This window comes from Bos grunniens, chromosome 12 (genome assembly GCF_055505025.1).
Source record: "Bos grunniens cultivar Pamir isolate PY7600 chromosome 12, Bosgru_T2T1.0, whole genome shotgun sequence".
NCBI lineage: Eukaryota > Metazoa > Chordata > Mammalia > Artiodactyla > Bovidae > Bos > Bos grunniens.
Genome location: NC_141176.1, coordinates 30018506 through 30042458, shown reverse-complemented (window position 1 = coordinate 30042458; position 23953 = coordinate 30018506). Strand labels below are relative to the sequence as shown.

The following is a 23953-nucleotide window of genomic DNA, read 5'->3' as shown; positions in this document are numbered from 1 at the left end:
TTTAGAAATGACACCGTAAGATGAACTTTATTTTAAAGCTCATAAGAGGCTTCACAATATCAGTTACAAACAGAATCAATGTTTCTTCCACGGCGCACCTCCACATGACAACGCACTGTACAACGAGAGAGACTGTAAAGGTTTTGTTCTGCATGCTGCGAACACATTTCACTAGCTTTTGCTTTTAGTCAATGGATTTTTAATATAATTAATACCAAAGCAAAAGTCATATTCTATTGGACAGAATTAAATTTTAGAAAGCCCTTATGAAATCAGACTTAGTCTTGTTTATAAACATCCACACCCACACACATGCTGCAATGGAGAGCAAAATGCAAGAAAACTACCTTGGCAGGAACAAATGCTTAAAGAGTTTAATCACAGCCCTCTTGAACAAGCAGTACACTTTATTTTCTCCAAAGACAAAAGTCAATTTCATCCTCAGTGATGCAAATGGTAATACTGCACAGAAGCTTAGTATGAATTCACAATTCCACAGGAATCTGAAAGTTACCAAGGCAATTTTCCCTTTTAGGATCATAAAGACTACAGACTTAAGCTTCTTCTTTTTCCATATAATACACAAAATTTCCAAACATCCTTAAAAAAGAAAATATAAATAGTCTCAGTATGTCATGTAGAATCACATACTATGGCAAAAATATTTTATTAATTGAAGGACGAAATTAGTTTCATGTCATCTAGTCCAAGTCCATATTAATGGAACTCTTCTCGTTAGGGTAACATTCTCCATTCTGATGTGGAGGTTCAGCACTGAAATTGTTTTTGCCGTCTAAGTCCTCCTCCTTTTTATCAGTACTCGGGCCATTTGGAGTTCTTTCCAGTTTGGGCGATTCGATTTTTGGTTTGGGTTGTGTTACAACAGGTTCACAATTATTATTCAACTCCTAAGAAAGGAAAACAAAACTAATAATCAGGCTAACTCCAATGTTTTCAATTACTTTCCTACATACTTAAACCAGTATTTTTCAACCAACTCCAATCATACATATCTCAAAGACTTCTACCTGCTCAGTACATTTGCCTAAAACTATAGCTTGAAGCCTGATCTAGATATGTAAATATTCATCTACAATGTGTCAGGGACTTGCTAACTATTCAGTTTATTATTAACCCATTTACTCCTCATAGCAATTATTAAAAGGTATCAATGTTCTTGCCTGGAGAATCCCAGGGACGGGGGAGCCTGCTGGGCTGCCGTCTATGGGGTTGCACAGAGTCGGACACGACTGAAGTGACTTAGCATCATCTCCTACAGAGGAGACGTTAAGTAACTTAACCTTAGGAACAGAAAAAGTAGTGAGCAAAGAGCTGGAATTCAAGCTTATAGCCCATGACCTCAAAGGCTCATGTTAACCATCTTTGTGTTCGAGTATTCTTCCAGACAGAGCGCCTTCCTTGGTTTTCTTACCAACTTCCTTCAAGCCTCATGAACTCAGCAAGACGTTCCCTGATAAAATACCAACCTGGGACTCCCCCCATCATCAAGTTTCCTAGTCCCTTTTGACTATTTTTTCCCCTTGGCATTTAACACAGTCTGATACCCTTCCATACTTATTTATCAGCAGGTGACCTCCACAGGAGTAGGGACTTTCCTTGTACACTGACAGTTTAACTCCTAGAACAACAGCTGGGCACATGGTAGAAGCTCAACAAATGTATTTGTTGAACTAAATGAAGAAATAGAAATTGGATGAAACTTACAAGGCCTTCCCACATTTTGTAATATCAATAACGAACCATTAAGAAATCTGATCTTGGGATGAGGTAAAAAGATTTAGAAAAAATGGCTATTTTTAAGGTTCAAATCATTGCAACCAGAATCCCTAAGAAACCACAGCAGTAAACACTAGACAGTGACACTCACCTTTATTTTTGCTCTAATTTCCTGAGCACATACAACAGGATCTTGATCAAGACTCTTTTTAGCCTGAGCAATCATGACATTATTCATCCACTCCATCACTTCATTAACAGACTTCTCAACCTTTTTCATTTCAGACTCATCAATATGGTTGTATTTCTCATCCTAAATAGAAAAACATGGCCATTCTGTAGAATCAAGTATTTAACAGTAACTAACATCTAACTGGACCCAATTTTCCATGAAGTTCAAATCTATCAATAACTCCTCGTCTCACACACCAAAACCTAATTTCTGACTTAAGACCATTTGTTCACAATGAAGACTCCTCCACTTAAGCAGCAGCTTGTAAATCCAGGGTTCATGTCCTCACTGGGTACAGAGACTTACATTATTTCTAAAGTCAGCTGCTATCTTGGCATAGTGCTGCAGCCTCTGTCCTAGTTCTTCAAATATTTTCGGCCTTTCTTCAGCTTCTTGAAACCGAACTTTAATTGGAGTGCCGATTTTCTAAAACCAAATGTGATAAATTAATATTCGCAGTAATTATATTTTAGAAGTCTACAGTCTGAAACACAAGTACCACTTTCCAGAGGAGAGAAGCGCCTACCATTAATTCTTCCAGCTTGTCAACATACGCCTGCTTAGCCTGGTCCTCCCCTTCTTCATAGAGCCAGTTCTCAGTCTCTGTGAGCAGCCTCAGAAACTTCTGATGATCCTACATACAGAACATGAAAATCAGTATTAGTGCCTACGTTACTTTAAAAGCTTTCGTGACAGAACAGTCATCCTCAGAAGTATTCAGTATCAAGCTCATCTGATTTCCAGATGGCAAACCTGATTACCTGGATTCTCTTCACTGAAAAACATCAAGGTGCAAAAACATGCCACAGCTTGCTCCAGACAGTGTTTTACACAGAGGAGGGGGCTAGGCTTAGGCTAGTCTCTCTGCACCTAAGGATGTTTGAAAATCTGTGGTAAACTGCTCTTATGGACTTAAAATAAATTTTAGAAGTTCAACTTTGCACAATTTGACTAAAATGTCGTCGTAGAAGAGCAATTTTCTTCCTATTCTCCGAAACAATTAGGTTTTGATTAGTAACTTCCTACTCACTTCCACAATCACCAAATACTGAAAGGGAACCAAGCCAAGTTGCTAGTTCAACCACTGCACACAACTGCCATTCCTAACGAACTCAGAAAGTATGTGGTTATACTCTAGCTGTAGGTTGAGTAAAGTTATACAAATCCACTCTGGATTTCTATAACTAGCCCAATTTTTCTCCAAGGCCCATCTTCCACAGACATGCTTCTGCTCTGGGATTTATGGTCCCTGACAAACTCTGGAATGACTGGATGAAAAGTCTTATGGATAAAGCAATGACAGAGCAACCAAGGCTCTGAGGTCTTTGAAAATAAGGATTTTCTCCTATTTATGCTTCTACCTCCCCAATAACTGTGATGCTGCAGACTATGAATAAAAGTGCTGACAAGTTCTTTCTTCAATGGTAGAGAGTAAAGTCACTAGGATAATCCAGTATAAAACTGCACACTGCTAGTTAGCCTCTCTCTCTTTCCATGACTCTGTTTATATGATTTCAAGTTATCTGTTTTCAAAAAGCTCAAGTTACACAATCTAGTAGAGATTTTAAATGTCAAATTTGGTATTAAGCACTTCAAAGTGAAATTATCTGAATAAACACAGCCCTAAACACACCTGTTCGCATATAAACTTTTCGTATGGTCCACACAGCTTGTCCCTGAACTCGTACACATACTCCTCCACCGCATTCTTAGCGTCGTTTCTCTCCTTTTCCAATTTATCCTGCATTATCATCTTACCCTGTCCAGAAACAGAAAAGGTTAATTCCCATCTTCTGCTAAATGCAACTGAATTTTAACTATTTAGATTCTGGAATTAATAAAGTCAACAATTATACACCCCCTCAACCAAAAATCAGTATTAATAGTTCTAATTTATATCTCATAAGATTCTTCCAACAATTCCTATGAAGTTCTTCATCTTCTAAATACACAGAATGAGGGTTTTTTTGTTTTTAACATTATATAATAAATTTTAGAGGGCTTCCCAGGTGGCACTAGTGGTAAAGAATCCACCTGCCAATGCAGGAGATGCAAGCGATGCAGGTTCGATCCCTGGGTTGGGATGATCCCCTGGACCAGGAAGTGGCAACCCACTCCAGTATTCTTGGGAAATCTCATGGACAGAGAAACCTGGCAGGCTACAGCCCATGGGGCCACAAAGAGTTGGACACAACTGAACGCAATACATTATGTAACTTTCACAATTCAGATTAACATTAAGGGAACAAAAATTATCTACTGTTTTTATACAATTTTGTTTGTTTTATGTAGTTACATGGTTGTTTCCTACTGGGATTAATACTGACCAATGTGTAACGGCCACACAATTTTGCCACCACATTACTGGTGCTAATGGTAAAGAGCCCGCCTGCCAATGTAGGAGACACAAGGAATGCAGGTTCAATCCCTTGGTCGGGAAGATCCCCTGGAGGAGGAAACGGCAACCCACTCTTCTCTCCTGGAGAACTCCACGGACAGAGGAGCCGGGCGGGCTACAGTCCATGGGGTCGCAAAGACTCAAGACAGGACTGAAGGTACTTAGCATGCACAAACATATTATTTATCAAACGGAAACAGGGGTTTATTATTAAATTTCTAAACACAATAGTCCCATCTCAGTAAAGGAAAACAGAGTTTCAATCATTTCACCTATCCAAACTACAGAGAAGTACAATGTATTTTAACAGAAATATTTAGTGTGGCCTGACCTACCAATGGTATTGTGCTCTGTGCTAGAAGATATCAGCACTCAATTGCTTCACAAGAACCTGGGCAATCAATTTTACACCAAGCAGAATGATCTATGATATAGATTTCTTTAATAAAGTTGCAAAAATATTAGGGGGAAAAAAAACTTGCTAAAAATATTTAACTAAAAACCATTAGTTTTTGGTTTCATTCTGCCCCTAAAAGTTGTATAAAAGAATTATAGCCATTTACCTAACAGGGCCAAACAAATAAATATATTCCAAAATAAAAATATTTAAGTGAGGTAATTACCTCTGTTTCAATATACATGTTCAGAAGGTCTTTCCCTAACTGCCAGACCAAGTTGGCTTCAATAGGCAACTCAACATTCACCACCTTTATTTTGGGTTTTTTAGCTTCTGGAGGTTGGTCAACTTTCTTCTCATTAGCCTTGGGAAGAGGGGTTAAAAAAAAGAAAAGAAAAGAAAAGAAAAATTCTTAAATAGTTCTTGAATAACAGAAATATCCCTATCATACTTACTGAGGACTCAGGCAAAAGTGAAATCCCTAAAATCATAAAGCTGCAAGAATGTGTAAAATCACCTACCTCCTACCCACCCATCCATTTTAAATCAGGGCTGCAATCACACTTATACCTGCCATACTTCCCCCTTCAGGAATTCACCAGAACATTTTTCATCTCAAATTTAATCTCTCTGGCTAAAGCTTTTCTTCACAGGTCCTTAACTTTCTAATCCCTTTAAGCGATGTTTGCAACTTGGCAAAGTCAAAAATACTATTAAATTACCACTTCTTTAAATTATAGTCTATAATCTAATAGTAACCACAGATAAGACTCTGACCAGCTGCTAAGCATGTCAGGATCAACTCTATTCCTGTAATATATATTTGAATCCCTATATTCCAGCTACAATTATCAGTACACTGATGAGTGCCTTTTAAAATTCCCTGAATTTGGATATTATACACACACACATATATGTGTGTGTATACATCCATCTCCTTATTTCTACTATCTGCCTTTGAGTTGTACCACATCTCATAAGCAACTCTGCAAGGTCAAAGAAAAGTTTTTACAGTCTTAGAACAGTAAATGGAATGATGTAGCAAACACTATGTTTACTGTTAAGTTTTTCCAAAATACGTAAATACAGGGCTAAAGAAGTAAGTATCTCCTATGGCCTTTAATTTTCCAAGATGTTCTTAGCATTTTCATTTCTGCAGGTTCTTCTAGACACAAATGACAAACAGCACAACTTTAGCGAACTCAGCTGTAGACCAGATGAGGAGAAACCAAGGGGCATGTAACACGCACCCTGACTGGCTGCGATGGTAAAACAGCAACGGACGAGCCCACGAGGCACGACAGGAACTGACACTAGGTAGCGTGGGGGAGTCATGAAGGATGCTAAAATTTCAGACCCTCTATAAAAGAAACTGGGACTTGAAAGAGGCTCAATGGCTTGACAATCACAAGGACAGAGACTGTTTTTCAGATGTGTTTTCCAGGCTTCTGTTTCTGAGTTCCTGAGAGATCACTTGTCTGTGAAGTGCTCAGAGCTGGGTCACGAGGAGGATCCTGTCAGCCAGCCTGCCGCATCCCTGTCTTCTCCCCTCCAGTGAGCACGAGAACTCCCCCACCACCCCCACAGTATACTGTGCATGCTCTGGGGTCACGAAACCCAAGAAAGAGAAGTGACACCTACACCTGGCAGAAACACAGGCGTGCAACAGATACTGAGAATCAAATGGATGACAGCCACAGGTATGGAGGTTAAGTTGGGATAAGACTCACAGTACAACATTAAACCAACTGCTGACAAAACCAACGTATCACAAAACGGATCCGACATGGCATGGACAAGGGACACTCCAAGGGGGTGTGTGGTAACGCCCCAACGGGCTTGGCACTAGTGGTCCCACGTATAGCTAGGAACAGGAGACGCCACCCAGGGTCGTGTTCTAACAGGTATGGAGCCCACTGGCAGGAGCCAGTCAGTGCTCAGCACTAGGTGAAGGGGATGAACACTGAAGTTAAGGAGCCATCGCTGCCGGACCATCCACACCCAACTCTTCAAGAGGAGGCGGCAGCTTCTCTGAGAAATCAGAATCAGGACCCCCGAGGGGATCAGTCAGGGCATGGGAGCTTAAAACCAGATACTTTTACTAAGAGTAACATGTATTTGGACTGCAATGGACCATTCGGTAATTCATTTGAAGGTAAAGAATTCTATCCTCAGAATGAGAGAAAACCAAACTTCTAATGAAAGACTAATTTACATGCAACCTGCACAAAGAACGAAGTTCTGCAAAGCACAGATCTGGAATAACAATGGAAACTTATTACCAGATCGTTGTAATTAGTTTATATAAATTTGACAGGCAATTTAAGAGGAGAAAAAAGTTGTACTAGACTCCTATAGCCCATGTATTTATCATCGGATGACTTCGAGTGAAAACCCATCAGCAGCACTGACACGTGTCTCTTTCGGACGCTGGCACTGCAGGCACCTGCAGCACTAGACAAGACAGCAAAAGCTGCGCATCCGCCCCTGGGTGCCTGGAGTGGCAGTTACTCAAGAGAAGCTTTCAGGTCCAAAAAGTAGAAGAGTTCAGCTGGAGTACCTCTCACTGGTTTCAGTTGAAAAACACAGAAAATTAACAGGAGAGAAAAAATCCTACATAGAATAAGGTAACTTGGTGCTTGCTCTTGGAACTGCAGATTGAATGATATCATTAACGATCACAGGTTGCAACATTGTCTAATGGAATGAACTAGAAGAGTCACTCACTTTGTCAGCATCTGGGATTTTGTTTTCTTCTGAGGTAAGTTCAGGTGAAGGGGGAGACTGTGAGGTTTGATGACCATCAGTTTGTACCTGGGGCTGTGTTCCAGCTTCATTGTTGTCTTGCTGGATATTTTTCTGAAATGAAAGCCCAGGCACAAAGGATGTAGAAAGCAGGTGTACTTGTATAAACTGAAAGGTTACAGGGCACCAAAGACAGTACACGCAATTTCCGAAGTCTTAACAGGTGGGGGGAAAAGATACTGAATAAAGCATAACGAACAAGTATTTGAAAACTTCTTAGATATTGTAAACCTGTAAGAAATTCTTTGAATGATAACAGTTAGTAGTTAAATAACACAAGTAGTAGGCATTCTGACTGATGTGATGACAACATCTCTCCTTCAAGAAGCTCCCCTCTAGCACTGCAGAGACATTAATTCTCAAAAGCAAATAGGTTTACTCCAGGCCTCTCCCAAAAATAAGCTCCCAAAACCTAACTTCACCAGCGGCCATCACACATCTCAACATATCCGCCTGTCAGTGGACTGAGGAGTTATATAAAATAGCCAACAATCCATCATCTGGGAGCTCATCACTCCAGTTTAGAGACGGAAGACCCTCTCTGTCTCCACTCTCTTTCCGTGACCCAACAGTCTACACCTCAAAAAAATCCCAGGAAAAGAACAAATGCTACATGTTAGTGGATGCCTCAATCCCCCAGTGAATCAGAGCTTGTTATGATCTTATCCCATCTTAGGGAGAAGCCTAAAGCATTCTAACTTTAATGACTGAAGTCTCTCATTAATTTTCTTCCAGATCTCATTAATTTTCTTCCAGAGTCTCAAGATCCTAAGGCAGACACTGAAGTACCAGAAGCAAGGCATTGCTGGTGTATATACATCTAAAAGGTACTAAGAGATTGGATACAACAGGCATTAGAATAATGGTGTCTGTAGCCAGATGAGAAAGCACTGGTGTGTGGCACTGGTCATTTAATTCATTACACTGAAGTTTCTCCTGATGAGAACAAAGCTAAGGCTCAGATGCTCCTGTTCCTTAAATGTTCTAGGAATGGTCACAGTGGTTAACAGTTCTCTGACCACAGGGATGTCACACTTGCTCATAGGAACTAAAACACTGTAACCGCCTACCTTACCTCTTCATTTAAGCTATTTCTGGTTACTGTCTAGAAGTAAACTGTAAGAGCTCATCTATTTTAAAGTTTCTTAGAATTCTTTGGTTGACCATGCAAAACTAGCACTTAGGCTAATAGAAGTCCAGTTAACATCATGAAGAATTAACAACTTTCTAAACTCTAGTCGGATACTGCACTTCCTTCCTCTCACAACCCAGAAAACCATGTAACTACAATCAAGTTAGAAAATACCAAAACTGATTTTTGCCATATGACTAAAAAACAAACCAAACAAAAAAAGTTTTAATATCTGCTATATATTTCAATGAACAGTTCTTTAGTCTTCTATTTCTTAATCATCATCAATCAGCATTTGACTTCTCAATATGTGGCCTAGGTCTTAAAAAATATAATTCCAAGAAACTTTGCCCACTCTGAATCCAATTGTCACATGCTGGTTCAAATAAAGCTACACAGAATTTAATCACAGTCCACCAAACTCCAGGCTGTACATTACCATCATCTAGTAATCGCTACTGTCATCATTAATGAAAATTTTAATTATCATGAAGAAAAATACACTTTAATCTTTTCCTACCCATCTCTTCAGGCTTAGAATTAAGTCAACTATATATTCAATCTCAAAGGCTTACCTACAAACTTACCTCGGCATCTGGGTTTTCTGGTGGCCTCTGATTCTGACAGTCCATGTCGGCTTCAAGAGAAGACACTTCGTTCTCCTCGGCTGGGATCTTCTCCACCATAGACGCTGTAGAGATGGTGAAAATGCCGTGGGTATTGACTCGTACTTTGACTTTCACTCGAGATTTTTCTCCATCCTTCTGTGCTGAAACATTCTGAACAATGAAGCGGCCTTCAGCAAAAAGAAATCGACAATTTCAGAACCAAATCTAAATCTATCACGCAGACAAATGCTAAGAAAGACTGCGATTCCAAAATTCCATTTTCTCTACCAACTGAGTTAGACTTAAGTCCTTTAGTGTATACCAGAAATATAACCTTTTAAAATAGACTCATAAGTACAGTATACTTATAATACTTGGGATTAGTCTTAAAATGCCATGAAACCTTCCAAGGCAAGGGCACTCTCACGACTTTCTATTTAACACTTCTGACACAGACACTGTGTGAGACACAGACCAGCCATCCTCACCTCTCCCTACCCCACTTTACAGGGGAGCACAACCTCAACATGAAAATCCCAAGTACACGGCAAATGGTATCAAGCGCTTGCCTCATTCTGATTCTGTAGGAACTTCAGGGTAGGGTATACTGTTTTCTGACTGATCTAAACATTTTCTTCTGTTTCAAATAGGAGAGGTGAGATAAAACCTGTTACCAAAGCCTAAAATTATGATGCACTACAGAGCAGTTCCAGAGCATGACCGAGTAGAAATCAAGAGTGGTGACTCTGACCCAGACTTCCTGGGCTTGAATCTTGGCCCTGTGATGGCTGTAAGTTACTTCATCTATGCTTCTTTGAGTTCATAAGGGTTTATGGTGAGCACTTACTACGGAACCAAGTGCTACGTGTTAGTTATCACCTCTACCAACAGTATTGTTACAACAAATACCGCTGAAAAAAACGAAGTGTTTTGAACCTATTATGTGCAAACCGCTACATGGGATTTAATAGTCTTGTATTTAAAGTCCTGTTTACATAAACACACAGAAAGTTAGATTTATTTACTAGGTCAGTGAAATAGGTTGGAATAGACCTTCATTAATTATCAAATCACTAGTTCAGGAAGTAACTGTCGTAAGATCCAGTTAAAGAAACAGCATTAACCAGAGGGTACTCAAGACGACTCACAGGAGAGATATGTAAGATGGCTCTGTAAGTCTGTGCAGGCTTTTCAGTTTTGGTGACAAAATGGCTAAAGAGCTTAGATTTTATCCTCCGTTGAATGAGGACTATAATTCAGCCTGTCAAAATTTTAGTCTAGTCTATATTCAATGATTAAACTCTCTATCAACAAATACAAGAAAAAATTATTTTAAAATATAAAACCCTCCTGTGTCAGAACATTTTCAGTTTTAAGGATTAAGAAAGAAAACACAACTGGCCAGGTCAGACTCCTTCCAACAATTTCACTATGAAACGGTGCTGGGCAAAGGCGAGTCCCAACAGGCCCTAGCAATACTAGCATTTTACTTGGGAAAAGAGATACAAGAAGATGCCTGTAGGTCTCTCACAGATTTTCAGTGTCACTTTGGGCCAAAATAGATGGACAGTGTCAAACTTCTCAAAGAAAAATGTACCCAAAAAATGTATTAAAAAAAAAGATTACAATACAAAGGTAGCTTTCGGAGATAGTTTCAACGGTTTCCAAGCCAGGTTTTAAACTGAAGTAATGTTCTGCAAGTAACATTTCACTCAGAGGAAAGGTTAATACTAAAAGTAGGTGATAATCTTCAAGTACAGACTGTATCAGAAAAGGAAAAATACTCAAGTGTCCACACACACACAAGTCATTTCATCTCTTTAGGCCAGTTTAGTCATGAATAAAAGAAGAGACTTCCCCATCTTCATTATTCCAAATTGAAACCGTCCTCACATTTTCAGTTATGTTCCACTTCACGTTTTCACTGCATTCCACTCAACACTGCTGAGAGCAGAGTGTTTAAGTCGGTACACTAAATCTTCAAAAGCATAAATACAATTAATTGCTTACCTATTTTTGCTTCTGGATATGGAACTCCTTGAGGATCAGAATAGAAAGCTTCCAGCTCAAAAGGCCCACTTCTTAAGAACGTGAGAACTTTGGAGAAAGGAGCAGCGTGGTTTCTACTGAACACTTCATGGACACTAGGAGCAAAGCAAAGGTACTCAGGACTTCCAGGGTTCCAGCTCACCGTGCTACACCAACAGAACACAACCAAAAGCTGTATCAACCCCATCTACCCAGGTATAACCCAAAGTGAGAGAAGTAGTTTGGTAAGTTTGATTGCTAAAAGATCTCAGTTAATCAAACACTCTACCGTCAATGTCATACGTTCATTTTTTTAATATATATTAAAACCAAGTATCTGAACATTATTTTCTCCTACTTACCCTTCAGCATCTTCTGAATCGTGGCTCCAGACCAGAGATATTGGGAAAGGAACTGCATCAGTGACAGAAAATTCTCTAACTTTAAATGCTGGGGAAAGGATTGCACACTTAAAAAAGAAAAAGAAAGAGAGATTATCATGAGCACATGAAAAATTTCACTCAGCTTCTAACATAAAGATCAATTCAAATAGGATGGGTAGGTTCAAATTCAAAACTGCTCACAGTGTATATATATATGTCTTATTCATAAAGTATCATCCAAACACTAGATCTAAAGATAAATAACAGGGGCATTCACTAGATAAAAGAGAAATAACACAACAAACCATCCAACACTGGAAGACCCTTGTGTCCCCACAGCCTTATTGATTTATTGAAAAGTAACTCCCTGGTGGTGTCTAACTGGGCACGGGACTCTGCCAGGATGAGATCAAGCAGAAGTGGTTTGAGGAATGACTCCCAGAGAAGATGCGAAGATGGTACCTGCAGCGCACACCCTCTGGCCACTGCTTCATCTGCATTGAGCGTTGTGCTGACATCTTTTCCAAAGAATTTGGCGATTTTTTCTTTCACGGCTGGAATTCGTGTAGTGCCTCCAACTATCTCGACAGCACTCACATCCTCTACTTTGAGCTGAGTTTGTTCCATCAACAAATAAAGGGGAACTTCTATCTTCTGCAGTAAGTCAGCACAGAGCTCTTCAAATTGTGCCCTTAGCAGTTAAGAGGAAAACGTTAAGAAAACTGATCTTAAGGCCAATATCCCGTCCTACTTTTTAAATAATTCTTATCAACCCAACAAACTTTTTTCTTCTCAGACACCCTGAATTCCACATGGGCCAGGTTTAGCCATACCATAATTAATAACTTTTTTCCCTAAAAATACACAAAATCCAGATGCAGGAGGGAGAATGAAAAGAAAATGAGTAACTACAGAAGAAATCACTTTTAAGATTTCCATTTTTAGTCCTTAATGTTTTATGTGATCCCATTTTCATTACAAGACATTTTTGGCCCAGAAATAATACTAAAAAGACTTCACTATGAGAACACTTAGCACAGATCTTCTTAAAAACCCTCTTTGCAGAAGCAATTCTAGTTCTAATGATGCTGACAGTCCTTCCGGTAGTACAATCTTGAAATGTGGGCCAAGGCTCAGAAGACCTCAGTTAGAACTGACACCCGGACTAGAGTTTCAGCAAGAAGTTCCTTCTTTTTAATTTGTCAGAATTTGAGACACACCTGTTCATCTTTCCAGAAACGTCTTTGTCATTCATGAAGCACTCGATGTTCAGTGGTAGGTCTGTGCTGTTAGAGCTCATCAGCTTTTTCAATTTTTCACACTCCTGATACAGACGAAGGAGTGCTCGAATTTTGGATTTTGCATCCAACTTGTACTTAGTTTTAAATTCTGCACAAAAATGTTCCACTAACTTTGCATCAAAGTTTTTTCCTCCTAAGAAAGGATCAAAAGCTGTTCCCAGTACCTAATTTAGTTAAAACAACAAATAATCTGGTTATTTTCAATCATATTTGTAACCAAAAATTTAAATGTTGCTAGCTCAATCAAAGACTAATAGGCTCAAAATTTCTATTTAAACTACAACATGAAACCCAAGTCAATTAGGATGTATGTCACTATAAAATCCAAATGAAATGCTACATCTCTATGATATTTTTAATTCTAATGATTACATAGAAGATAATCTTAGAAAGTTTTTCTTTCCTAAGCAAGAAAAATTAAGAGCGTGCTAAGACAACTGCATTGTCTTTATGGAGATCAACCTTAGGAACAATTCTCTGTTAATAGCTTTATCCCAAACTCTTCATTACCCAAGAAGCTCAGTAGCTTAAAGTAACAACAATTGTCACACATTACTATCTGGGTCACTTAGTTCCAATTTATGACCTTACCTTCAATTTTCCCTTGTTAAAGGCACAGGCAGAGACTTGAAAAGCTGAATGCCCCATATCAACAAAAACCACTATTCGAGGTTTCTCATCCAGGCTTGGGAGATCCTGCTTATAAATTCCATAATTCAAAGCAACTAAAAGGAAATTAGTATGTTTCAATACTTTGGTTCACATTCTTTCAGTAATTTCATAGTTACTGATATAATTACACATGCAGGGAACCTGACTATATTTCGACCAGTTCAAGGTGAACACATTTCTTTTATATCTGACTTCATACTTCATCCCTTTTAAATACATGAAGAGATGTGACAGAGAAGACATGTGTAATACAAAAACAATGGCATGTAAACCACAAGAAACCACACACAGACAATATCAGACTCGTTACACAATACTTACATTTGAACCACAACCTGCTAGGAGACTGCTTATCCAAAAAAATTTAAGAATTTAATGTATAACTATACCAACTACAGTTCCTACCAACTGGATTCAAGGCAAATAACTGATCTACCTTAAACAGTCTATGGTTTGCTTTTTATGAATTTTGAAACCACTGTGGATATTCAAGAACACATCTTTATCAATACTTTAAGAATCCTTAAAATATCGATTAAAAATATGCTAAACAAAGTCTTATTTGCTTTGCTTGAATACACTAGGGTGTAACTGACTTTGAGTCCATCCTTAATCACAATTAACTGACACCGGCGCTAATGAACACTTTGCTCCCCATCGACTCATTCCTAGCAAAGTGCCCAGCAAACGGCACGGCTTAAATCAACATCTGACATAAGAGAAACGACCGACTCCCAACTACCAACAATTGGGAAACATATGAGGGGAAAAAAAGTTTTTCACTAAATCAATAGTTGAGGTAGTTCTAAAACTCCATAATAAGGTTGTGGGAAAACTTGTTTCTCAACTATAAAACCAATGTAAGGAAATAAAAACACTAAACCCAACACAACTAATTCAAAAGATTAAAAATATATATACACAAGTGTTTCCTAATGAAAACAGATTCATCCATTTGACAAAGTTCCAACTTCTGATTAAAACAAGCATCTGAAAGACTAGAACTTTTGCTTTCAAATCTGCTTTTTAATAGGTGGTATTTCTACATGGAAGTGTTTGATAACAGGACCACGTGTGTCTTAACTTTAGTTTCAACAGTATGTTAACTTTTATACAAAAACAGTTTTTTTCTTACCAGCTGTCATGTCATTCATGAGTCTTAAGCAGTTTAAGCCAACAATCTGCGCAGCATCTAAGACAGATCGCCTCTCAGCATCTGTGAAGAAAGAAGGGACCTGCAAACAAGAACGGAAAAAACTTTAACTTACCTAGAAAACCAAAATACATACAAATCCCTTACAACCACCAGCGATCAATTCACAATAGTCCAGCTAAACAGGTGCCTAGCCATGTCATGAAAGAGAAGAAGGACTTTAAGTTTCTGGCGAGTTCTTTAACTTTAAGAAACAGTAACTACTTTTGAGAAGATTGCCCTAAAATTTTAAGTATCAGGTTTATTATAAATTATAAATTTTAACCTGAAATAAAAACTAATCAAGATATTCATAAGATATATTACCAATTCTTTAAATCTAACAAAGTTTTACATTTAAGTGGAAGAAATACTACTTCTAAAGTGGTCGTATTTCTACTGACATTTGGAAATTATTCTGCTAAGTCATCATTAAATGTAATTACACTATAAAGACTACAGAAATTTAAAGATAATACAAAGTTAATTCTAGCCACTGCCCTTTGATTTGCTATTCGTTGGATTTAAGCATTAGTAGATGGGGTACCTTTTAATTCAGCAGACCTGAATTAAGGTTACAAAAATGCAACTTTTTTTGTCAAAGCCTATTGATTTTTTTAAGAGGAAGAACAAAAAGCAGCTCAAGGGATAGTTTCTAACGGTGCTGTCTTCTACCTAGATGAACCCTTTTGATCACTTTCTAGGACACCATTTTAACTAGCACATTCTTCCAGAAGAGCATCTAATAATACATTCACATTATCACTTAACTGGAAAGTACCTAAGAAAAAACTTGGTACAGGAGCTTCCACATTTTATCCCTAGGTATCTATAAATGCTTCGGAAAGAGTGCCAAGAGCAAAGGTCTCTGCTCACCTTTCCAATCAGAACCCTACTTTCTGCAGTTTTCCATATGAGGTTATTTAAAGGGAAGTGGGGGAGGAGGAAGGACCACTGACTCAAAACTATAACTTTGTGCTAAGTCACTTCAGTCATGTCTGACTCTGTGTGACACTGTGGACTGAAGCCCGTCAGGCTCCTCTGTCCATGGGGTTCTCCAGGCAAGAATACTGGAGTGGGTTGCCATGCCCTCCTCCAAGGGATCTTCCTGATCGAGGGATTGAACCCACGTATCCTGCATTAGCTGGTGGGTTCTTTACCACTAGCACCACCTGGGAAGCCCCTCTCTAACAGCATTTCTCCAAGATATTCCTTTAGTAAAACACTTTCTATCCTACAAGAGAAACTTCAGCCTTTCTGCCTCTCTTATCTCAGGATTCTCTCATATCCCAAGGTGCATGACCATAAAGGCTCCTGATGGGTCTGGGCAGGTCACCCTGCCAATAAAAGAGGGTTCCTGTCCACTGTAAATCCTCCTGAATAACTTAATTATCAACTGTCCATTGAAGTATTGAGTTTACCAATGCTAAAAACCTGGGTTCTGTCACTACTGGTTGGTTACATTTTCTTTTTAAAGATATTTTTTATGTGGATCATTTTTATTTTTTATTTTAATAAAATATTCTATTTAACCCAATGTATCCAAAATATTTCATATTCTTTATTTTATATTAACTCTTTAAAACCTGGTGTGTATTTTATGCATACAGCACATCTCAGTTTTGACTAGCTCCTTCTCAAGTGCTCAGAAGCCATGTGTGGCCACTAGCTACCATACTAGAGAATACAAATTTAGAATCCTAGTAATTTAAGGATATAAGAACCTTAAAGTCATTTAATCTTTACCATAATAAACTTCTGATTTTCACCACATGAAAATTCTAACCCAGAAGAATAAGTAAGTTACTGACTCAGGTCAAATGTTAAGTTCTCTTTTCAGAGTACATTACCCCATAATTTTTCCATTTATTGGACATCTTTAGGGACCATCAGGCATATCACCATTTGTGAAGTATATACTGGAAGACTTGATAAAATTCTGCTAGCAGTTCAAAAACATTTAAGGCATGAAATCTTTTTTGAGTGATGTAGACCATTTTTAAAGTCTTTACTCAATCTGTTACAATACTGCTTCTGTTTTAGGTTTCGGCTTTCTGGCCTTTAGGCATGTAGGATGTTAGCTCACAGAACCTGCACCCTCTGTGCTGGAAGGTGAAATCCCAACCGCTGACCGCCAGGGGAGTCCCTAGGTAAAACTACTGCTCACCAAGAACTCACTGGTTCCCATGTGTGGGTGAAATCTCTCATGGATGTATACAATTGTCTCTCAATTCGGTGACTAACTTCAGCATCCTCCAACTTGATCAGCCAGTCTATATTTTCAAAAAGCCCAACAGGAGATTTTGATATGCACCACCACACAAAAAACTTTGCAACTTCTGGCTAAAGATAGCATTCAAACCTACTCTGCAATGCTGCTCAACACTGCAGTGATATAGTGCAGCAGAATTCTGATCTCTGGTAGTACAACAGCTTTCACACATTTAATACTAAAAAGTAACACGAAGAAGGCAAATTAAAATACAACACATTGCCTTGCTGAATTCTACTTACTGAAATAACACAATCTGTTACTGGCTTCTTGAGGTTGTTTTCAGCAGTTTCTTTTAACTTAGTCAACAGCATGGCTGTGATCTGCTCCACACTGAACAGATGTTCTTCATCCATGTACATCACCTGTGTTGAGGAAAGAAAATGCTCTCATTACTGCAGTCCTCAAAGCTACATGCTACTAATATTAATGTCCAAACATCATTACATATTCTCTTCCAGAAAACCTTTATTGTTTTGGCTGTTTAAAAGGAGGAAAGGGAAAAAGAAAGAGAAAGTGGATAGGAAAGCAAAGCAGAAGGAAAAAAGAAATATTCTTGCCCAGAGATGAAGAGGAGAAACAAAGCTGGGCACGTTTTCCCCTACCCAAAGTACTAGACCAAGCACTCTAGACAGCAGTGGAGTTCCAATCTCACCGAAGAGATGAATCACGGAGACAAATATGATTTTGTGTAGATCATAAGACAGGAATGCCTCTGTAGTTTAAAAAAAGGTTTCTGCTTGTATTACACTAGAGCTCTCCCAACAACTGTGAACGAGCTACAGTGAACAGACTGCTTTTGATACGACAACACAATTTAGATTTCTTTAGACACCAGAAATTCTACATTTTTCTAATTGCCAAGATGTTATAAGAAACACAAACTAAGTTTTATAGCAGTATATACCATCCGAGTTAATTCTTCAAGGATGATTTAAACATAGACCCATAGTTTAAGAAAAACCAGATAAAAAATAAAAGACCACCTTGTCCAATTAGAGAAACCGAGTTAAATACTTACTAAGAATTAAGCACTTTTCTCTGTAGATGAACTGAACAGTTTCTTAGTAAGGAATCTAATGTTGTTCAATTAAATTACCTTTATTCCAACTCCACCATTTTTCATTGGAACCAGATCATAACTTAAGTTTTCCTTCTCCTTTTGAATGAAGGGGTCATTGAATGCTCGGCCATGAAACCTCTTAAAATTAGACACTGTATTGTTTGCATGAGTGATTTGCTGGAAAAGAAAAAAAAAATTAAATTCTAATTTCAACATCTATCACTAGCTATAGCAATTAAAAAGCAAGTCACTTGTTCAACTCAAATCACCAGGATATAAGTAACTTGCCCAAGAGCCCTGAATTTCTCCACCAATGAATACACTTTATTTTCTCTCCTTTTCCTACAGAAATGCCAGGAGGGAAGCAGTGAGAGGAATACACACACAGGCTTCCAAATCTGCAAGATGAACTCAAAGGTAATGAAACTATCAACTAAAACTCTGAACAAGCCCCAAGAACTTTATGTATCACTTTATTTCATTCCTTTTCTCCCACTGAACTTGTTTTATACCTAACGAATAACTGAAAAAGGGTAATCAGAAAGCCCTAGAGTCCAATCACATTTTTCTAAAAAGGAGTTAACTGTTATAGTCTATTAAGTCGCTAAGTGGCCAGGATAAGTTATTCTGAGCCACAAAATGTATGGATTGCTACTTTTCCTATCAACAGCATGGAATATGAATAATCTATACCAAAAAGCAGAAAAGGTAAGGACAGACAGTGGTTCCACGGTGTAAGGCTGAGCACTCTGGACTCTGAAAAGGTAAGGATAATTCAGTTTCCATATGAGGAAATGCTTTCAACTAACTGTAGGTATTTTTTATGGTTAGGCTCTGGATATACAAAAGTCACACTTGATAGCATACTTCACTCAAAGATGTCAGCAGTGGGAATCTTATTTAAAGCACAAAAATAATTACAATAAAAGATGAAAAACTAAGACTTCTAAAGTGACTAGTTTGCGAACAGCAAAACAGTTCACTGTTTACTTCTGTCTCTGATCTACTTCTTATAAAGGGGAAAAATACAGCTTGGCAACACAAGCTTTCAAATAATATGGAATATTTCAAACAATGGAGATTCTGGAACTGAGATGACAGATGTCTAGTACCCTACAGGCTAGATCGAAGCCTCAGTGGATTCTCCTTGTTTAACAATGCAGTGGCTCTCAGGTCTGGGATGTGAGTCTTCTCTATAGCCAGCCAGGGAGGCTGCTACCTCACCAGTCTCTCCCTTCTGAGTAGGTCACTCTGAGTGGCATGCCCATTTCTCTTCCCGGCTCTGTCTTTTCTTTCATTCCTCTCTTCCAACCAGCCGTGACACAGAATTCCAGCGTTTATATAGAGTTTTGTTTCCTTTGTAGCAATACTATTTTTTGTATTTAAAAGAATTTTTCAACCTTTTTTTAATTATGTAAATCTGATGTATAACCTTGTGTAGGTTTAAGGTATACAGAGCATGTTTACTCTGGTATGCTTACATATATAGGACTGCTTTCAGTCCCCTTCTTAGATTTTCATATTTATTTTTTCTCCCTAACCCCAAAAATTCGTTATAATGTGAGCCCTAAATGGGAGTCACATAGGTAAATTGTCAAGTCCTCTTAATAAGTAAAATTAATTCCAATAACTTATTTAGCCTAATATATCTAAAATACTGTCATTTCAACATGTACTCATTGTAGAAAACTGATGAAATGCTTTTCTTTTTTATTTCATTTTAAGCCTTCAAAATTGCATATATTTCATACTCTGCATTTTAACCCAGATTTTAGGCACATCTCAAGTGCTCAAGAACCATATTTAATGGCTACTCTATAGGATACCACAGGCCTAGACAACAAGTTCTCCTTAATTACTAACTTGAAAATGCTCTTAAACAACAGAACTTCTTAGAAGTTCCTTCTATAAAAGGAATCTTTAACTCTTAAATGAGTATCATGAGAAACTTCACATGAAAGAATTTCATGTACCTCATTTTAAAAAATCAAATGTCTTAGAAAATAGGATACACATTAAAAACTAAGGTTGGAGAATTACAGAGTTAAAGTATATCTTATTCAATAAAACAAAAGGAAGAGAAAAGGAAAATAAGGATGTAAGGGTTCATAAGTGGAGTAGGAAACGGCAACCCACTCCAGTATTCTTGCTTGGAAAATTCCATAGACACAGAAGCCTGACCGGCTACAGTTGATGGGGTTGCAAAGAGTAGGACATGACTGAGCGACTGAACATACATGCAAGGGCTCATGAGAATTACTTGCATTATAGTCCACAAACTCAAAAACAGATAGGCTCAGGTATTTCATATTCTTGTATGTTTCTGAGGTTTTATTTTTAAAATGTCTACTTCTAAAAATGATCAGAATCCTCTTGAACATACCTGATTTTTGGCTGCAACTCCAATTGTTCTGTTTTTTGATCCAAATGATATGACTGATCTAGAAAAGATGAAAAAAGCCCATGTTTCACAAATGTTTCTTAACTGACACGAGGAAAATTCTATATATTTCCATTTTTAGGCAAGGGGGACACAATTCAGCACAAGTTTGGAGTCTAAAGCTTTGGTCAGCTCCTCTATGAGGGCCCAACTTAACTGCTACTCTGAGATCCTATCAGTGGCAGTCATACTCCCACTACTCCAACCCCAGCTCCCACTCCAGACTGCTCAAGGCTCAGAGGACATTTTCCAAGAGCACAAGTACCAGCATAATTCTCCAGGCCCCAATGGTTAGGAAGTGGACATTTACTCTGAAAATGATTTGAACAGTTACAGTCTATTATTAACTTGGTCCTAGACACCACTGACAAAAATATGGCAGTTATCAACTTCATAGAAATCTAAACATCACTATCCTACCTACTGCTGTTCTAATAAGCCATTTGACTCTTCAGAAAATTTTTATATAACGAGAAACAAGTGGGCCTCAATTATGCTTCCGGAATTTAAAAGCACAAAAGAGGGTCCTATACAGAAAACTCTACTTGAGCAAGTCAAGTAAAAATGATGCAGAGCAAGTACCACAACAGAACCAAGTACAAATGCTGAGCAAAATGACTGAATAATCAGTGACATTTTAAGTCAGCTTTTAAGAGATGAAGTGACTTGTAACTGTGAAATAGCCTTCAGAGCAGTGGGAACAGAATGGCAGCACAGAGCAGAGACAAGCACAAGAGTCTTGTCAGAAGGATGGAAGTGAATTAGGTTTCAGATTAGAAGGCGGAAAAAGAGTAACTGCCATAGGAGCAAAGTGGGAATACATTGAGGGCATTAAATACCAAGCCGAATCAAATTCAAATTTGCTATAATAGAGACATTTCAGACCTAAATCATCTGAGCAGGTGCTGAATAGCCTCCGAAAAGCCAGAGAACTGTTGGGGCAAAGGCTGGACCTTTAAGATACCTTCTGAAAACAGTCACTCCCAATTCAAAGCAAATATACAGTTGGCCGACTAATTTACTCATTTTCCAAGGGGAGAATAAAATTAATTTCACCAAACAAATTAATAGTAGCCAATGCAGTTGAGTCAAACATCTATTACATAAAATATTAAACTCCAATACTGCCCTCCGCTTGTATTTTTTGAGAGACACATCTGTCATCTTTAGTTTCACAGTGATCTCTATAACCACAAATACAAATTTTTTCCTGCAATAGCTTTGCTTCCTTTTATTGGACGAAAGAGAACAAAGATATAAACTGCCCCTAGGCATGAAAACCTGAGATTCTTTTTCCTTACTATATACTCCAATCAGAGACGTTGGCACAGCTAAAGAAGACTGTAGATTTATAAAAAGGTTGATGCATGAGATGCTTAAGGAATAAGTCTTCCTATTGGTACTGACACTGTCTCTGGGTATTTTCTCATTTCCATTCACTTTTATAAATGTTCATCTGCACTCAAATATTGATAGAAGCCCAGTCATTTCACCTCTGGGCTCAATGCTTCATTCCTTATACATTATATTCAAAAATTAAGACCCTCTCCAAAAAAAGTTGCTTTTTAAAACGTTACCCTTTGCCCACCCCATGCCGCTGTAGAATATACCGTTTAATTCAGTGACAACATCCAGTTCTAGTGCACAAGTGTGCAATTTTTATTTTCTCTTATTTAAGCTGTGCAAAATTTAAAAAAAAAAAAAAACTAGAACACGATTCCTCTATAATGGCTTTCATAAAACGAGCAAAAAGATCATTTACATCTTTCACTAATGATCCGAGCGTAAGAAGATACACTCATCTATCAGAGCAGTCAGTCTGTGGTCGCTAACAACAATCCACTGGCTCACAGCACAAGCAGCAGCACACAGGCTCTGGAAGCTTCCAGCTCATTTCGAGATTCACAATGCGGAAGAAAAGGCTCGGCAGCCCCAGCTCTGCGGTGCGCAAAGACAGGCTAGGAAAGAGGGGGACGAGCTGGGGGCGGCTCAGCCAGCTCCGAGAAGCCGGGTGGGGAAACGGGGGCGGCCGCGGAAAGAGCTGGCAGAGACTTCTCGCCAAGAAAAGGGAGCCAAGTCTCCGGCTTGGCCCCCGACCGGCTCCCAGGAGGAAGCCCGCCCGAAGTGACCACCCCGGGGAGACTCGATCCTCGGGCTTCCCTTGGCCCCCGCGAATCCCAGACACCCCGTCTCCGATATGCGGCTGCAGGCGCCCTCCCCTACCCGGCGACCAGGCAGCCCGCATCCCGATCGCCACTGAGGGGAGCACCGCTCCCAACACCGCGCTCCGTTTGCCGCCGGCGTTCCGCGGCCAACCACAAGCCTGGGTTCCCCGGGACCCCCAGCCCCCGCCGGCTGCCCCCCCTATCAGGCTCCCACTTACGGGGTGCATCGGTCGCTGAACTCGTTGGCGATGGTCTCGATGCCCCCTGCCCGGGCCACCGCGATGTAGCAGCTCTGCGAGCCCACGTCCAGCCCCACCACCGACATGGCCGGCTCTCGGTCCGCCTCCTCCTCGGCTCTGTATGAGTCTGGGTCTGCGTCCTCCTGGCCGCCGCTTCCTGCCCCGGCCGCGCTCGGCTCCCGTGGGGTCCGCTCCTGTCACGCGAACGGACGGACACACGGACAGTCTGCCGGTCTGGCGCCTCCGGCTTCCCGGGGACAGTGGTGGTTCGCAGAGCAGTAGCCACAGGAGAAGGCGGCGCTCGGTGTCCGCGAGTCGCTCCGCAGCTCGGGCTGCCGGCCCGGATATTCCGCCGCTCGCTCACCGGCGCGCCGCTGAACTACCGACCCAGAAGGGGAGGTCCCAGAGCCTCAGCCTTATGTATCTCACTGATCGGAACTTTCCAGAATCTGCGGCATTTACTCACCGGCGCCTCCACCGGCCCCTCCACGTGCTACTTCCGCTTCCTTCTTCTCGAGCCTTCTCGAAAGATTCTACCCAATGAGTGGCTGGTCCCTCTGGGGACGGCCGCCGTTGCCATGGCAGCCAGAAAGCCACTCCTGCGCTATTGGCTCAAGCTGGCCAGGCTGACCCGCCTACGCCCCCGCCCGCCCTAGCTAGAGGCTCTTTGCCGTCCTAATAAAATGGGCAACGAAGAATGACTCGAAAAAAATCGTAATCTTCGTAATGTACAAGTGGGCGATGGTGTCTGACCCTTAGATTGGGAGAGGAGGCTCAGGTGGCGGAGACACACACCCCCACTTCTGCGGAGACCCGAGACCCCCGTCCACTGGGGAGGCTGGCCAGCTGTCACAGAGCATTTCGGGAACCGTAGTCCAGCTGGGAGTCA

General features: G+C 39.8%; 1 protein-coding gene across 2 annotated transcripts; it reads right to left on the bottom strand.

Annotated features, from left to right (window-relative positions):
* On the bottom strand, window positions 1-23579 carry HSPH1 (heat shock protein family H (Hsp110) member 1). 2 transcript variants are annotated; one of them, XM_086329522.1, is made up of 18 exons: window positions 23044-23579; window positions 20604-20661; window positions 18257-18397; window positions 17400-17522; window positions 14829-14928; window positions 13613-13746; window positions 12941-13185; window positions 12183-12411; window positions 11700-11806; window positions 11320-11453; window positions 9289-9497; window positions 7492-7623; window positions 4991-5128; window positions 3603-3728; window positions 2496-2603; window positions 2276-2395; window positions 1889-2050; window positions 1-908 (listed from the first exon to the last, which is right to left on the bottom strand). In XM_086329522.1, the coding sequence occupies exons 1-18, from the start codon at window positions 23148-23150 to the stop codon at window positions 702-704; spliced, it is 2580 nt and encodes an 859-aa protein (XP_086185648.1). In that variant the 5' UTR covers window positions 23151-23579; the 3' UTR covers window positions 1-701. The 2 variants fall into 2 exon arrangements, with proteins under 2 accessions (XP_086185648.1, XP_086185649.1); XM_086329523.1 differs by lacking the exon at window positions 7492-7623.
* Window positions 23580-23953: the final 374 nt, after the last annotated feature.